The sequence below is a fragment of the Grampus griseus genome (genome assembly GCF_964374135.1).
Source record: "Grampus griseus genome assembly, chromosome: 8".
Classification (NCBI taxonomy): domain Eukaryota; kingdom Metazoa; phylum Chordata; class Mammalia; order Artiodactyla; family Delphinidae; genus Grampus; species Grampus griseus.
In genome coordinates, this window is record NC_139002.1 from 40,947,969 (window position 1) to 40,966,500 (window position 18,532).

Sequence of the window (18,532 nt, forward strand, 5' to 3'; positions counted from 1 at the left end):
GAGGGTTCTGGGGCTCTCTTGGGAGCTCTGGAGAACAGAAGTCACGATCACTCTCCTTTCGAGGCCCGTGCCTGCTACAGGTGCTGTTTTTGTGCATGGACACACATCTTTTCCTGAAGGCCTACTGGTACTTCCTGTGAAGTTTTCTGAGGGTGGCAGAAAAAAGAGCCTAATGAGAGAAACTGCCATTTCACTTGGAGACAAATTATCAAAATATGGACGGCTTAATGTGTTGAGATAGACCTGCAACTCTTCACCACCAGAAAGTATCATCACCTCAAAAGCAGCTGCTGACTAAAGTAAGAAACCACTAAGGATGTGCACTCACTAAAGAAATCAATTTGCATCCCAAGGCAAGAGGAAATGTTATAAAAACTTACCGAAGAGCAATATTTTTTTCCCCTCAGAAAATAAAACTATAAAAAGGGATGAGAATTTCAGACAGGAAGAAAAAATAGTCACAGGAGATGCACCTTACAGAGGACGATGGATGAGTACTCTAAAGAGACAGATACTAAATAATTTACATTCCTATAGATCTAGCATATTCCTCTGTAATGTGTTTTGTTATTTATACCGACTGCACTATAAAATCTCACCACCTTCTCTGGGCTACTTCAAGATATACCCACACAGACAACATAATTTCTCATCCTCTGTCTTTATACTGGGCCTTGTCATCTTTTTTGATTTTCAAATAAAATACTCTCTCTGTTCTCTTAGGGAGACTTTTACCAGAACCATCTGCCCCTGAACAGAGAAGCATTTCAAGATCAAAAGAGAGGCAAAATCATACTCTTTTTTTTTTTTTTTTTGCTGTACGCGGGCCTCTCACTGTTGTGGCCTCTCCCGTTGCGGAGCACAGGCTCCGGACGCGCAGGCTCAGCGACCATGGCTCACGGGTCCAGCCGCTCCATGGCATGTGGGATCTTCCCGGACCGTGGCATGAACCCGTGTCCCCTGCATCGGCAGGTGGACTCTCAACCACTGCGCCACCAGGGAAGCCCAAAATCATACTCTTTTAGCAAACAAGATAAAGATTCACACATAATTAGGCTGGGACTATAGTATTATTTAAATGGATATAACTTTTAAGAATAATCAAACTGCTGTAAGCTATTCAAACACGGGCCAGCTCTGAAAAAGAAATGGAGCTGACAAGGTGTTTATTGAGGACAAGGAGAGCAGGGAGGGGAAAGAGTGTGGGGCAAACAACGGTTTAACAGAATAGTGTCCCTACGTGCCAGACCCTCTGTGTAGTTCATTGATGAAGTAGGGATTAGTAGCCCCATTTTACGGATGAGCAAATGGAGGATCAGAGATAATTTAATTTGGCAAAGCAGATGGAGAGAGGCAGAACAGTCTATTCTTTCTGTCTCCAAGCCTATGCACTTTCCTGTGTGCTAATACCCACCTCCGTGATCTCATCTAGGAGTAAAATAAAGGTCTCAGAGTAATCATTCATTCACACACCCTTTATTGAGTGCCCCCTGCTTTCCAGGTACTTAACTAGATGCTCTAAATAGAGAGGTGAGTAAGACAGTTGGTGCTGACAACACCCGCCACTGTCCGTGGAACACATTGTCCTACAGAGGTCATCCTGGGGACGTCTCACCTTTCATTTTTCTTTTTTTTTCAAGTTGAAATCTTATATTTTGCTAAAATGTATGTATTTTGTAAAACGTATTTGCTAAAATAGAATATAACCGTCCACATTCTCTGGTTTCTAAACATTTAACCGCTGATGACTTCCATAAGATATTGTTCTTCATAGTTCAGATGCCTGATCTGAACAAATGTGACTCCATATTGGATCAGTTTATTTTACTTTAACCTTTGTATTCTATTGCTTCAGCTACAAGTTTAGAATGTTGCCTTATAGGATGAAATATACAGGATAGCCCATTCTAAAGCCTCTGCCCTTTAAAGGTATAACCCTTCTCCATTCATATAGAGATAAAGTTGCAGAACAGAGAATAACATTTGTCTTGTTGGAGGAACATCATGTCTCTTGATTCATTGGCCTGTCATGCAGTGAGCAGTATGAGCTTGGACTCGGTAACAATTTCATATGCTCTTTACACCAACCCCATGTTAGAAACCATTATCCGCTCTTTACAGACGAAGGAAAGGGGGTTCAGAGAGTTGAGAGCCTGTCTAAGTTCTGTGAGCAGTGCCCACATATAATCTCAGGCCTGCCTGAATGGAATATCCATGCTTTCCCACACCACTTCCATGCACTATCTTGATAAATCAAGTTTCATGCCCGTAAGGAGATTAAATTTAGTAGGTGAGGAAACAATCTATACAAGTGATTATAACATAAGAAAGAGTTAGTGCATTTATTCCCTTATTTCACAGCTGTCTTCTCTGTTAATGAGGTAATCAGGGCTAAAGTCACAACCACTAAGCTAAAATGGTAATTCACCGTTTAGTTTGCGCATCATTTTCAACTTTGTGCATCTATTTGCTAGAATTAGCCTTCTACCTCCACTGTAATCATAACTGGCTATCAAGGAATGCATATGACTTTGAATAAATGAGCTGAAAATTCCATATTTTTGCACTTCATGGTAGGGAGAAAAGATCAGGCCAATATTTTCACATAACAGATTTCCAAATTAGGCAAGAAGTAACACTTAGAATTCACCAGAGAAATATAAGCTGTACTTGTGAAGTTTTCTGTAGTCCTTTGCTGCTCTTGTTTCTTTAGCAAGCTCCTTAGATTCTGGTAATGACAATCCCGTCTTATAGTCACAGATTTGAGATGAATGTTCTACAGACTCCAAAACCCTTACAGCGCATACACAGTCAAGCTAAGTATCTGAAATTAATGCACAGGCAGAGTACCCGCAGTATACAATTGAAGTGCTTTCCATCATGGGGATAGCAAACTATAAACAAATCATTAATGTCCTTCTGGCTACCTATGCAGAAGTGTACCTGCCAGGTCAGCTTCTAAATGGATCCTTTCAAGAAGAGTCCATTTTATTTGATTGGGAAGGAGAGATATGCAATAGAACCAGAAGGTTAATGTGAGTTTAAAAGGAGCATAGGGTTATCTTGGCAATTAAAGGCTTTCCAGGAGGTTAATTACCCACACCCAGTGCTTACAACTCACAAAATGCGTCAGCAGTTACAGAAATTTGTGTACAGCAGAGAACTCTCTTCTGTACTCTGAATGATATTATTTTACTCACTTTTTTTGCAGGGCTGAGTTAAAGTAATATTCTGTCCATGATCCATTCAGAAAAAAGAAATGAAGGCCATTCAAATGCTCACAGCAATGTTATATATATATAAAAAAAATGTGGCTAAGAACTGTACAATTTAGAAAGTGAGAGCAAGACTGTACGTGAGAGACAGAGAGAGAGAGAAGAGGAGGAGAGACAGAAAGAGTAGGAGATAGAGATTCAAGTGGTTTTTGAAAACCTTAGCAGGGTAGTTTACCAAATGAAAGAGCATCTGTGATGGGGAATCCTGGCATGGGGGCAGAGCTGGGGGGCGAGTTAGTGTAATTCAGATGACCTGTAGGTTTTTAAATCTCTACCCTGGAAACTTCAGAAAACCCATATCTGCTTGCTAGCCAGAATCATGATGGGATTTGTATTAGACCCTCATCCAAGTCACCATCATCTTTCACCTGGGTCCCTCTCAAAGCACCCGCCTTCCAGTCTTCCTGCTACGGAAGCCCTGTCCCAGCCCGATTCTGCTCAGAAGGGCCAGTGATCTCTCACTCTGCAATCTTATCATGCCCCGACCCACCCTGCTTACTGGCTTTCCACTGCACTTGGGAGAAAATTCAGAATCCTTACTACAGCCCTATTTGCTTTTTCCAACTTATTTCCTACCACCTCTACGGCCCTCTGACTTTATACTCAATCACACTGGTCTGGGTTCTGTTTCTCCAACAGAACCTTGGCTTCATGTCACCAAATGTCACCTCCTCAAAGAGGCCCTCCTAACCGCCCCATTGAATGTTGCCTATCACCCCCTCATTTTCAAGCACTATTATGGAACCTTCTTTGAGTGGTCTCAGAGAGTTTGTGTCTGAAGTGATAGCATGTATTCATTGATCACGTGTCTCCCCATCCTTCCTGTTCATTCTGTATCCCTGAGACACAGCTCAGTCCTGGGGACACGGGCTGAGTCCAGTGGTTGCTGCCTGTGGCTCCTTCAGTCCTGCAGTTGCCTGGAGCTACTGTCTGTCTTGGAGTGTGGAGATGAAGCTGAATCTGTAGGAGAGTTCAGGTATTGTGACACCATATGATAATAAAACCACAATGATACTAACTACGTTTTACTGAGCACCCGTGTTGTCCAAAGGACCAAAGTGTTGAGTGAGTATTCATGTAAGTCTGTAAACGATGTGAAACTGTTTAGGATTCTTTTGGGAAGGGTATTCAAATGCCCGGAAAACACTTTTGCCTCTTTTCCCTAGAGTCACACTCTGCACGCCCCCAAACACCCCCAGAACACCACCTTTCCAGGGACAAGGCAGATCCCCCAGTTAATGAGACACCCTCTGTTTTCCCTGCTGGGAGGTAATAGGTTCAACTACCTGAGAACATAGCCTCTCCAGGAGGCCTGGACACTGCTGCAAAGGAAAGAAGCCCATGAATATAACATAAGGCGTTTTTATTCTGGCAAACCGACTCTAATTCTGGACCAGGTATGTAGCCCATTAGGATGATTCTGAAAAAGAATTAAAGTAATTATTGTTCGGCAGCCTGGAGTCTTTCATCTTTATGTGATGGTAGCAATGTTTTAAAAGGCTTATCACAAGGCTGTATAATAATAATAATCCTTTATTATGTGTAGTGCTTTAGGAGTTTTAAAAATACTTTGATATAAAATATCAAGTTTGATCCTAACAGAGATCCTTTGAGGTATATGGAGTAGCAATTATGTGCCACACTGAAGTCCAGGGCAACGAAACAGCTTCCAAGGCTCCAACCTAATCATAGCAGGGAAGCCCTAAGACCCAAGGCACTGATTCCTAGTCCAGTGTTCTTTAAATAAATCATTACTGCTGAACTGACTTAAAAGGGAATTTCAGAAGAGATCTGAGGAGTGTGTGAGTGTGTATAGGACCTGTGGATTCCAGTGAGTGGTTCTTGGGACTGACAAATCATTTTAGCAGCATGGGCACAATAAAACAAAGCTCTACCTCCTAAGCACTGTCATCCGTTCGGTATCAGACTGTCACACTTAAATCGCCGCGTCATACATACTACCCAGGCTTCAAGCTTCCCAATAAAGATACTCGCTATGTATGGAAAGAATGTTCCACAAGACTCTTTCATATCTATTTCCTCATCCCTGGTCTTTTTTCTTCCAGAAATAATGCTCTTATAGTTTTTATTGCTGTTGTTTCTGTCTTCATGAATTATAGGAGCACATTTCATGGTTTCAGAAACAGTCTTCTCAGGCAGTGAATCAACTGGCAGCTTTCTCTCTCTCAATCCCTCTCCCAAGAAAAGAAACGAGGGGCTGAGCAGAGCACTTCTTCACAAAGGACGTACTTCACTTTTACTGCGGCACTTCGGCCCACTCTCTTTTTACCTCTGAGGCCATGATGGCTTACAGGGCTCTGCTCCTGAACTTTCTTTTCCAGTTATTGACAAAGGGGCACAAAGTCCATACATCTGCTTGCTTTCAGGAAACGCAAAGTCCCCACCCTGCCATCTACTCTCTGCACACAGGAGTGCATTCAGAGGAATGCACCAGAAATCTCCAACTTCGGAACCAACCAGTCCAAGAGAAACAGCCGCATTTTGCAACCCACTGTTCACACACATTCAAGTTCCAGTTCCCGTGGAAGGTTAAAGCAGTTGAGGAAAAGTCACTTTTAATGAATACCGGCTCCCTCTAGGCGCTTACCTCCAGAAAATGTTCTGCCTGCTGTTCTCGATCCAATTTCCTTGAAGTTGTTGTAATCAGACCTGTGTAGAAATGAGAATATTTGACTTTTAAATATCTGGGGCAAGCAGCTTACTGAGGGTGGGAAGCAAGTCCAGTTAAAGCAAAAGCAAAAGCAATGGGGAACAGTATAACTGGCCAGTCCTTAGTGACAGTCAGATGGTCTCAGAATTATTCTTCAAACAAAATAAAATTTACAAAGAAAACTTGAAAAATTTGTTTCTCAGTTCTGCTTACCACATATGAGGTATTTTCATCACTTTGGGGATATGAAACCTCACTAAAGAACCATTGTTTTTCTGGAATTTCAATGATTCATTTGCATATGACTGATATTCTACCATAGGAAACTTATTAAAGATTTTAAGAGTTCTTGAACAATTAATAGGTTGTTGAAGCTGATTAGAGGCAGGCTATAAAACAGAACTTTTCTTATTTAACATTTTTCTGCTTATATAATCTTTTTGGTTATACTTGACAAAGAAGGTTATTTCTGTAATAACTACTTGTACACATAATTATTTCAAATATAATATCTCATATACGGAAGATCTCATATACTGTAGTTTTATCACTTTGTATTATTTGTTTAAATCTTTACACAAAATAAGTTCCACGTGGGAAATATCTATCTTTCCTATGAATGGCATTTCCCATAAATGAATCACCCCTTTGAGTATAAAGGCAAAGAAAAGGGAAGGAGAAGACAAAACCGTCAAGGACACCCAATTTGTCTATTGCAAGTTTTATTATGATTATTGTCAAATGGCAATTAGGAGGTCAAATTTACATTCTATTTTTTGATTCTTCAATGCCCCTGAAGATAAGACACCATGGACTGGGCTCCTTTCATGGCATATGCTGATTGACATGAGATAACAGAGAAATCACATGCAAAGCTCACTCCCAATGCTGGTGAGGTACATGAAATATAGAAAAGGTATTTTATCGAAATCTGCTGAGGAGCTCACGTTTTTGTTTTCAGATAGCAGGTGGGAGTAAGACTACCAGAGGTTAGATGACTTCACATGGCCTTCAAAATAAAATCCCACCGCAGGTAGCATGGCTGTTTACAAGCTGACCCTGAGACAGGAGGGAAGGGCACAGGGCACAACCTTTCAAAGAATGACATAGCCGTTGAGGATATAACAAAACTGGTTAGAACCGATTAGGCCCAAGATGGTGGAAGGTTAGACTTCCAGTAGACCGTGAGCCTCCTTATATGCTCATTGTAATACATTAGTATCAGCTAAATGACACACCCACAGGCACTATGACAGCTCTGAGGCTAACCTTAAAAGGCCAAATAGTGAGTGGTGCCCAGTTCCTGGAAATCCCCACCCCTTCTCTGTAAGTGTTGGAATAATCCTCCCACTTTGTTAGCCCATGAAATTACTCAGCCTGTAAAAATTAACCACCCCGTATTTCGGGCCACTCTTGCCTTCTGAAATGTACCGCATTCTGTCCATGGAATGTGTGTCTCCCTAAATACACCTTCTTTCCCACTTAGTTCTTGGGGCAGAGCTCCCTTGCCGGGCCACTTATATCCCTCAAAAGCACCCTATGTTAATAAATCTACTTCTTACCTATCACTTCACCTCTCTCTGAATTCCTTCTGTGCAGAGACATAAACAGCTTGAGTTTTAGTAAGTCCTGACCCCAGGTGAGTGATTTTAACTAAAAGACAGTGGGTTCGAGTTCCAGCCCGTGAGTTCAAGTCCCAGTCTGAGTTTTGGCTGGGTTCGAATCCCATCTGAGGTGCGATTGGGTTCCAGCCCCAATCTGACCTGTGTGGTTTCAAACCCACTCCTCTCCACTCCCACCTGTCCACGCTCCCCACGGGAGGGAAACCCACATTCCCATTGCATAAATGATCTGCCTCTCCATGAATGCTTTCTGGAATGTGCCCCACTCATCCACAGATTTTTTCGAATTTAGCTCAGGTGTTAGCTCAGGTGTTGGAGAGGTGACCCCCTCTCCCAGTGTTAAGGGTCCACCTGATACATACTAACAGAATGAGTATACTCCACCACAGTATCATTCCTGGCCTTTTACTGCAATCCTTTGCTCATATGTCTATATTTTACCGCCAGACAGGTTGACAGAGTGACTTCACGGGAAACACCTGCCTTCCGATTCAGAAGCCCTGTGGTCCACCTAAGCCCCTGGCCTAAAACAAAACAGGAAGTTCATTAAGGATCAGTTGACAAAAGTTGCTGTAGAAAAGATGGATTATTCATATTCTAATCTTCAGTTTTGCTACAGACAGACTTAGAAAGTGTTTGTTTTGGAGGGTATTATTTTGTGTGTGGGGAGAGTATCTGTGGATGGAGAGGGAGTGTGTGCCTTTAGTATTCATTTAAACCATTTCCTAAATTCCTCTATGTGAATGGCACAGTGCTAGGCACTTCTGAACTATTGTCAGAGTTGACAGAGAGAAGACCGTTCTCAAGAGTTTCAAGGGAGAGAATCGGTAACTTCCCTTTCTCTAGCTACCCATCAGAACCTCCCAGGAAACTCAAAAAGAGATCCTGTGCCCCACTCCATCCCTCATTTACTGTGTCTAAATCTCCTGGGGTGAGACCTTGAGATGGTCCTCTGATTCTAAGAGAAGGCTTTCTGCAATTCCACTATCCTTTGTTGAATCTCACTATGACTTTTATTGACATGAATTTTTCTGCCCATCCAAGAATGAAATACACCTGAGAAGCTTTAGCATCTGGATCCGACCTTGGGCTCAGTGTGTGTGTGTGTGTGTGTGTGTGTGTGTGTGTGTGTGTGTGTGTTGGGAGGGTGAGCGAGAGCGGGATGGAGATGTGTGAATGCACTGGTGCACTGAGGTGATAAAGGAGGAATAAAGAGGAGCCTGCTCTCTGAGTCACATTGACTAAGGGTCAGCTTGGTCACACCAGGGAGCATCTAAAGCACAAATCCGATGCCTGCATTTTCAGGCCATGCTATCCCAGAAGATTATATGTCACGGTGGCTCTTTCCAAGTGAGATGTAAGTGTGTTCTCCAAAGGGGGTGGGAGGCTTTCACAGACCTCACCACCTCTTCAGGGGGCATCCTCTGTTAGAGGTCACAATGGGAATGAGAAATACTTGTTATATGGAGGCTACACACGGGTGAAAGGGCTGTCAGCCTCTGCTCTTGTTCGCCTGCTGCCCTTCCAAGAACAAAAGACCAGGAACCCTTTTGCCCTCTGTCTGCACTCCCCACCCCCTGTAGGATCTCGTGTCATTTCAGGTCCTCCTTGCCCAGGTCATGCAGCCACAGCCCACTGTGGTATGACGGTGCTCAGGAAGGAGGTCAGCTTCCTCTCCCGATTATCCTGAGGGTAATTCTTTAGGAAAGCCACTTCTTTTCACAATGCCCAGGTATAGGTGGGAGAGCAGTGTGGCTCCCTTCCATCTGCCTACCTCCCCCAGGATGTGCTTTTCACCTATTTATCAGTCAACAGGGAAGAAGACAGGCTTCCTGAAAAGTCTGAAACAACATAAACAGTGAACCTGGAGCTGTGAGAAAGCCAAGGAGTTTCTGTTTGTGGAGGAAAGGCAAGGAAACCTCTGCATTTCTCTGGGTTTCTATCACCTTTATTTTCACAGATCTAAAGTAAAAGGCAGAGGAAAAAAATCTACGTCAAAAGTGAAAATCAGGGCTTCTCTGGTGGCGCAGTGGTTGAGAGTCCGCCTGCCGATGCAGGGGACACGGGTTCGTGCCCCGGTCCGGGAGGATCCCACATGCCGCGGAGCGGCTGAGCCCGTGAGCCATGGCCGCTGAGCCTGCGCGTCCGGAGCCTGTGCTCCGCAACGGGAGAGGTCACGCAGTGAGAGGCCCGCGTACGGCAAAAAAAAAGAAAAAAAAAAAAAGTGAAAATCAGTAGTAAATGGGACAAGTTGGGGCAAGGGACAGAGAGTGACTTCTAAGGGGTACAAGGTTTCTTCTGGGGCTGATGAAAATTCTCGAAAATTACAGATTATGGTGATGGTTGCATAGTTCCGTAAGTATTCTGAAAACCATTGAATTGTATGCTTTAAACAGGTGATTGTTACTGTACATAAATTATGTATCAGCAAAGCCAGATTGTTATTGTACGTAAATTCTGTATCAGTAAAGCCATTTAAAAATCAGTAGGAGATCACAAACTCTGCCTTTTAGATTTGAACACGTCTTTCATGTTTAGAAGAGACAGATCTTTTTTTTTTTAATTCAACCTGCTTTTTAAAATTAATTAATTTATTTTAAATCTTTGGCTGCGTTGGGTCTTTGGTGCTGCGCACAGGCTTTCTCTAGTTGCGGCAAGCGGGGGCTACTCTTCGTTGCGGTGCGCGGGCTTCTCATTGCGGTGGCTTCTCTTGTTGCGGAGGACAGGCTCTAGGTACCCGGGCTTCAGTTGTTGTGGCACGTGGGCTCAGTAGTTGTGGCTCACAGGCTTTAGAGCGCAGGCTCAGTAATTATGGTGCACAGGCTTGGTTGCTCTGTGGCATGTGGGATCTTCCCAGACCAGGGCTTGAACCCGTGTCCCCTAAATTGGCGGGCAGATTCTTAACCACTGCGCCACCAGGGAAGTCCCTAGAGAAGACAGAACTTTAAAAATACTTAAACGGGGGCTTCCCTCGTGGCGCAGTGGTTGAGAGTCCGCCTGCCGATGCAGGGGACACAGGTTTGTGACCCGATCTGGGAAGATCCCACATGCCGCAGAGCGGCTGGGCCCGTGAGCCATGGCCGCTGAGCCTGCGCGTCCGGAGCCTGTGCTTCGCAACGGAAGAGGCCGCAACAGTGAGAGGCCCGCGTACCGCAAAACAAACAAACAAAACCAAACAAAAAACACTAAAACGGTTGAATGACTAAGTGAAATAAGCCAGGCAAAGAAAGACAAACACTGTACGATATCTCTTACATGTGGAATCTAAAAAATACAACGAACTAGTGAATATAACAAAAAAGAAGCAGACTCGTAGATATAGAGAACAAACTAGTGGTTACCAGTGGGGAGAGGGGAGCAGGGAGGGGCAATATAGGGGTAGGGGATTCAGAGGTACAAACTATTAGGTAAAAAATAAACTACAAAGATGTATTATACAACACGGGGAATATAGTCAATCTTTTATAATAACTATAACTGGAGTATAACCTTTAAAATTTGAGAATCACTATATTGTACACCCGTAACTTATATAATATTCAACATCAACTACACTTCAAATAAAAAATAAATTAAAAAATACTTAAATGATTGAGTGAATGAATGAATGAGTTAGTTTAGGAATCTGGTAGGAAGAGGGGCCATCAGGTTTGTCCATGGGGAATCTAGAACATAAAAATAATGAAAGGTACATTTTGGGTTAAAGTCACAACTGGTAGTTATTTGCACTGAAAATAAACCTTGTTGTCAAGACACAGCCAGCTAAACTAAGAAGGGGCAAAAGCTTTCTTCCTTCTAAAGTTGCGTACTTAGGATGAGCTATGGAGCTGTAGCTGCACGGTATGTTTTACAGTCAGACAGCAATGAAGTGAGCCATTCCTCCCGGTCCAGAGGAATTAGTCAAAATTGCCAAAGCTGCCTCTTCCTTTCTAAACAACTTTGTTGTAGCTGAATGCAGTTGGGTCTTAGAACAGGGCAGAAACTGTAACAGATCAATCTCCCTCTTCAACTGCTCTGATTCATCATTGTAGAAGGCACCCTTATCCTGTAATCTCTGCAAGAGAGAGGCGTATACATCACACATGTAACTGTAGACCCATTGGGCACAGTAAGTTGGGGACTGACATGATGAAATCGAATTTCAAAGATAAATCATAGGCAAGCTTTTGAATGTGGTTTGGAGATATAAACAAACACATCATTTGATATAATTACATATGCAAACCTCCAATTTAGGAGGGGAATTACGCCAGTCCTAAGTGAATGATACGCTTTAAAGAGGACGGGAGAGCATATGGCTGGAACCGTGCAATTACTTTAAAAAGGACTGTTTTTGATTTTTTTTGCTGTGGAAATGGGGGAATCTAACGACCTTTCTGATAAACAGTCTGAGCATGAAAACATGGCTGCCTTTTCCAAAAAGAACTTAAAATGTTCTATGTAGTTATGGTCAGAGAAGTGATACTTGTAAGGATGACATATTTCCCCTGCTTTTCCGGCCTGTGGGTGTCCTGGGTCTCAGCTGTGTAATCTATTGCCATGACATTGACATTTCCCTTAAGTACTGCTTGAAGCAGTGTAGGTCTTAGCTGTTTCAGCATAATTTTCCAGGACTGTTGGAAACTGAGTTTGGTATTACAAATACAAATGGAGTATCAGCCCTGTGAGCTACAATTAGTGCTTACTCTCTGTCTTTTTTCATATTCAATTTCGTCTGCTTACCATTTCTCCATGCCTACCCTGGCTATCTGGTAAACCCTCTCACCATCCTTCCAGATAGTTCAAATGTCACCTATCTGCAAAGCCTTCTCTGACCTTTCCTCCTCTAGCATGTGGTAAGTAACTCATCTATTGTTTGGATCTTTTTCTAGACCACAGTTTCAGGAAGGCTTTGGGTGGTTCACCAGTTGAGCTCAGGAACCTCAATCAGTGCCCATTATGTTTGTTGAATACAACAGTACTACTAGTAGAGCACCCAATATTTGGCTCTAATTATTTGTTAAAGGTCAATTTTCCCTAACAGGATATAAGTAAACGTAGTTAATAGATCTTATTCATCTCATGTCCCTGGCATTTAATATAGAAACTGGTACATTGAGGGTATCAAGCAAAACTTGTTTGAATCAGGGTGACATGGATGCAGTCTCTCAGAACGCTCAATATTGTTTTCTTTTCTTCTTTTTTTAAAAGAATAAATGTATTTATTTATTTATTTTTGGCTGTGTTGGGTCTTCGTTCTGGTGCGCAGGCTTCTCATTGTGGTGGTTTCTCTTGTTGCAGAGCACGGGCTCTAGGCATGCGGGCTCCAGTAGTTGTGGCACGTGGCCTCAGTAGTTGTGGCTCCCAGGCTCTAGAGCGCAGGTTCAGTAGCTGTGGTGCATAGTCTTAGTTGCTCCAAGGCATGTGGGATCATCCCAGACCAGGGCTTGAACCCATGTTCCCTGCACTGGCAGGTAGATTCTTTTTTGTTTTTTAACATCTTTATTGGAGTATAATTGCTTTACAATGTTGTGTTAGTTTCTGCTGCATAAAAAAGTGAATCAGCTATATGTATACATATATCCCCATATCCCCTCCCTCTTGCGTTTCCCTCCCACCCTCCCTATCCCACCCCACTAGGTGGTCACAAAGGAACTATCTGATCTCCCTGTGTTATGCAGCTGCTGCCCACTAGCTATCTATTTTACATTTGGTAGTGTATATATGTCAATGCTACTCTCTCACTTCGTCCCAGATTACACTTCCCCCTCCCCATGTCCTCAAGTCCATTCTCTACGTCCACATCTTTATTCCTGTCCTGCTCCTAGGTTCATCAGAACCATCTTTTTTTAGATTCCATATATATGTGTTAGTGTATGGTATTTGTTTTTCTCTTTCTGACTTACTTCACTCTGTATGACAAACTCTAGGTCCATCCACCTCTCTCCAAATAGTTCAGTTTTGTTTCTTTTTATGTCTGAGTAATATTCCATTGTATATATGTGCCACATCTTCCTTATCCATTCATCTGTCAATAGACACTTAGGTTGCTTCTATGTCCTGGCTATTATAAATAGTGCTGCAATGAACATTGCGGTACGACTCTTTTTGAATTATGGTTTTCTCAGGGTATATGCCCAGTAGTGGGATTGCTGGGTCATATGGTAGTTCTATTTTTAGTTTTTTAAGGAACCTCCATACTGTTCTCCATAGTGGCTGTATCAATTTACATTCCCACCAACAGTGCAAGAGGATTCCCTTTTCTCCACACCCTCTCCAGCATTTATTGTTTGTAGATATTTTGATGATGGCCATTCTGACTGGTGTGATGTGATACCTCATTGTAATTTTGATTTGCACTCCTCTAATGATTAGTGATGTTGAGCATCCTTTCATGTGTTTGTTGGCAATCTGTGTATATCTTCTTTGGAGAAATGTCTATTTAGGTCTTCTGCCCATTTTTGGATTGGGTTGTTTGTTTTTTTTGATATTGAGCTGCATGAGCTGCTTATATATTTTGGAGATTAATCCTTTGTCAGTTGCTTCATTTGCAAATATTTTCTCCCATTCTGAGGGTTGTCTTTTCATCTCATTTATAGTTTCCTTTGTTGTGCAAAAGTTTTTAAGTTTCCTTAGGTCCCATATGTTTATTTTTGTTTTTATTTCCATTTCTCTAGGAGGTGGGTCAAAAAGGATCTTGCTGTGATTTATGTCATAGAGTGTTCTGCACATATTTTCCTTTAAGAGTTTGATAGTGTCTGGCCTTAAATTTAGGTCTTTAATCCATTTTGAGTTTATTTCTGTATACAGTGTTAGGGAGTGTTCTAATTTCATTCTTTTACATGTAGTTGTCCAGTTTTCCCAGGACCAATAATTGAAGAGGCTGTCTTTTCTCCACTGTAAATTCTTGCCTCCTTTATCAAAGATAAGATGACCATATGTGCATGGGTTTATCTCTGGGCTTTCTATCCTGTTCCATTGATCTATATTTCTATTTTTGGGCCAGTACCATACTGTCTTGATTATTGTAGCTTTGTAGTATAGTCTGAATTCAGGGAGCCTGATTTCTCCAGCTCCGTTTTTCTTTCTCAAGATTGCTTTGCCTATTCAGGGTCTTTTGGGTTTCCATACAAATTGTGAATTTTTTTGTTCTAGTTCTGTGGAAAATGCCACTGGTAGTTTGATAGGGATTGCACTGAATCTGTAGATTGCTTTTGGTATTATAGTCATTTTCACAGCGTTGATTTTTCCAATCCAAGAACATGGTATTTCTCTCCATCTGTTTGTATCATCTTTAATTTCTTTCATCAGTGTCTTATAGTTTTCTGCATACAGGTATCTTGTTTCCTTTGGCAGGTTTGTTGCAATGATAAATGGGAGTGTTTCCTTAATTTCTCTTTCAGATTTTTCATCATTATTGTATGGGAATGCAAGAGATTTCTGTGCATTAATTTTGTATCAGCAGGTGGATTCTTAAACACTGTGCCACCAGGGAAGTCCGATATTGTTTTATACAGAATGGCCACAATGGCCCCAAAGCATGGGAGTTAAAGTTACCTGAATGCTTTCATCCATTCTTTGAATAATTTTAATGTTTTCCCAACTTTTGGACAACCTCTTCTGTGCTGATAGTTGGAGATCATTAGAACAGTTCCTGATAGTCTTATTTTTTAATTTTTCAGTGGCTAGTTAAAGATTTCAATCCTTAATGTTAGATACAGGGGCTACTTGCCCATTCTATGGTTCTCCAACATCCTGGTTTCTATCTAATTTATGAGGAAAGGTGGGCAAAAAATAATACAGTAGTATACAACATTTATTGAGTACTATGTACCAAACACTATACTAAACAGTTTGCATATGTGACCTCATTTAATCTCACAAGAGTTCAGAGACACAGCAACTATTTTGACCCTGTTCAGAGTAGGAAACTGAGGGAAATAACTTGCTCAAGGTCAGCTATGACTGAGCCATTATTCAAACTCAGGGACTCTAACTCTGAAACTTCTCCAATATGTTCCTAGCAGAAAAGGATACAGAGCCATGGCAAAGCCACCTGCGTAGGAGCCAGGAGACCTGCGTCTCAGTTTCACCTTGGTCAGTAACTGGCTATGAGATTTGAGCCATCACATCTTTTTTTTTTCTAGACCTGTTTCCTCATCTAGGAATACCCTGAAGTCTCTTTTAGATGTGAAGAGTCTATAGTAATATAGAAACATTACAAGGCGATCATTCTTCTTCTTCCTTTCCTGCTCCCTCACTGGACCCCACTTTCTGTTATGGACCTGAGTCCAGCTGTGCAGGACATGGGAGGGTCACCCAGGCAGGAACAAGAGGGGCTGTGTTCTGGTTTTTATTTATCCACAAAATCAACACTTAAGCACTCATATGCATATTTCTAAAAGGAGCAAAATAAAAACATCAGTTAACTATGAATGTATGTTTTTAAGTAGGAAAAAAAAACAACACTGTTGTTATTCTCAGGTTTATTGTCTCTTCCACAAGATTCTAACTTCTAGAAATGTAACGGAGAAGAACAAACCTGACTCCATACTGGATCTATTCCTTTAGCTCTAGGGCTCTGCATCTGGGTAAAAGAATGTTGCCTATAACTGGAAATATATATGATAGCCCATTCTCAAGGCTCTGACCTTTAAAGGCATAACACTTTTCCATTCATATAGAGATTAAAAAGTTGCAGAAAAGAAAATAAGAATTGTCTTGTTGGAGGTTTATAGGAATATTGTGACTAGATGTGGACAGCTGCGAGAACAAAGGATTCCTGCACCAAGTAGTTTGCAACAACCAGCCACACCCCTTCCCCTTTTAGAATAAAAGAAGGCTGATCAGGTAAGTTGGTTCTTTGGGACACTAGTCCACCATCTTTTCGGTCTGCTGACTATCCAAATAAAGTCACTATTCCTTGCCCCAACAATTCATCTCTCGATTTATTGGCCTATCATGTGGCAAGCAGTAAGAGCTTGGACTCCGTAAGAGAAAGTCTTTTTCTACCTCTCATTTCAGCCTATTAGGAAGGCTTAAAATATTCCCTATAGTATTTACAGATGGACATCAGACTGTGCACTGAATTAATTCAAAGAGAATGAAATGGACACAGTACATGAAAGTTTCAGGTTGTAGAAAAAAATTAAAGTTGAGGTGAAAACACATATCAGGTTTGCTTAAAAAAAGACTAAATAATGTTTGTTTGGACTACATGATGTTTCTTTCAAAAGAAAAACCAGAAGGAAAAAACATATACATATGAGAGGGGTTAAAAAAAGGATTCTGGGAACTGGCCCCATCAGGCATTCTTCTTAAGTAAGGGCTGTTTCATCGGATGTAAAGATTTGGAGTTGCTCAATTGGGCACACAGTGCTGCTATTAAATTTCCTTCAGAAAATCTGGGGACTTCCTTGGTGGTCCAGTGGTAAAGAATCCACCTTCCAATGTAGGGGATGCAGGTGTGATCCCTGGTCAGGGAACTAAGATCCCACATAAAGCGGGACAACTAAGCCCTCGCGCCACAGCTACTGAGCTTGTGTGCCTCAACAAGAGAGAGAAAACCCACGTGCCACAACTAGAGAGAAGCCCATGCTGTGCCGCAATGAAAGATCCCACATGCCTTAACAAAGATCTCACGTGCTGCAACTAAGACCCGATGCAGCCAAAAAATAAAATAAAATAAAAAAAATTTAAAAAAAAGAAAATCTGACAGGAGAAATCATCGATGGAATTCTAAGCCTGCAACTTGGACTTTTCTTTGTAAATAGTGATTTCCAAGATGCTGATAGAAGTTTTAAAGCTGTATAAGTCAGAATGCATCTTAAACCGAAGTATGAAAGACCTCGTGAGTCAAACATGATTCATAGTTGTTGGTTTTCTGTCACAGGTAACTTTCACTTATTTTTCTTTGCAAGCCAATGGATAGAATTTCCCAATTCTGCCTTAGCAGTAGGGAAATCGCAGGCAGTTCTCTCCTGCCAGAAACACTTTCCCCTTTGGATACAGTATTCTGTAGGTACTACAGGTAGCAAAGGGGAAAAGCCAGCTTGTAAAGGAAAAGTGTTCATGCTGGCTCATACCTTGCACCTTCCCTTCAGGCCTGGATGACAGATGGACTTGCCTGCAGCCTGGAGGGAGAGTTCTGAGGTTCAGGCAAATCCCGCTCCCTCACTGTGCTACTCATTACAGATGAAATCGATTGGGGGATCTGGGTCAAGGCAACCTGTCATTAGAGTGAAGGATAGGATAGTGGCTAACAAGGGAGGGGTAATGCTGAGGATGTATGGTGGAGAATATTTCCAAAAGCCATCTCCTCTGAGTAATTCTCTCTCATACAAGGTGATCCTGCCACACGCACCCCCCACACACACACATGTACATGTACACACACATACACTTAGGACCGGAGATGCTGTGTACGAGTCTCATTTTGCCAGAATACCTGGATACTTACCAGTCCCATCTGTTCTTCCCTCAATTCCTCGCCTCATCACCAATCCTCATGGCTCTCTCCCTCCCAGTCTCACACAGCCCTCCGGCTCTGCCTTCTAATTCAGCCTAGATGAAGAAGTATTTGTGCACCTGAAGAAGTCTCTAGGCGATTTAGCTAAACCTTGAATGCCATATTGGATTTCTTCAGGGAAATTAAGCTACAGATGGTGAACCAATATTAGGGATGTCGCAAGAAATGATGCCATTTTAGGTGCCATTAACATACCACTGATGTGTGTGCTCAGATGTGCAATATGGTGCACGTCTCCCCATTTCTCTTTCTGCCAAGATATATTTTTTTACAGAATTCTGAATATTGGATGATCAAAATAAGGAAGAAGTGGCTGGCAATCTAAATTATACTATATGGATGGGTTTTAAAGATTATCTAGCCTGAGAGGCACCATGAACCACCATCATGTACCATCAAGTAAACAGTACTTAGGCTGTGACATCAGACTGCCTGACTTCACATCCCCGTTACCAGC

At 42.0% G+C, this 18,532-nt stretch overlaps 1 protein-coding gene across 1 annotated transcript in view; it reads right to left on the reverse strand.

The window, feature by feature from the left end:
- FAT3 (FAT atypical cadherin 3) overlaps positions 1-18,532 on the reverse strand; it is a gene marked incomplete at its 3' end in the record, with an annotated part of 623,227 nt that overhangs the window by 205,365 nt on the left and 399,330 nt on the right. Inside the window, exon 4 of the mRNA XM_082661246.1 lies at positions 5,884-5,945. Within this exon, the coding sequence (XP_082517372.1) occupies positions 5,884-5,945 (62 nt within the window). The remainder of the gene's footprint in view (positions 1-5,883; positions 5,946-18,532) is intronic.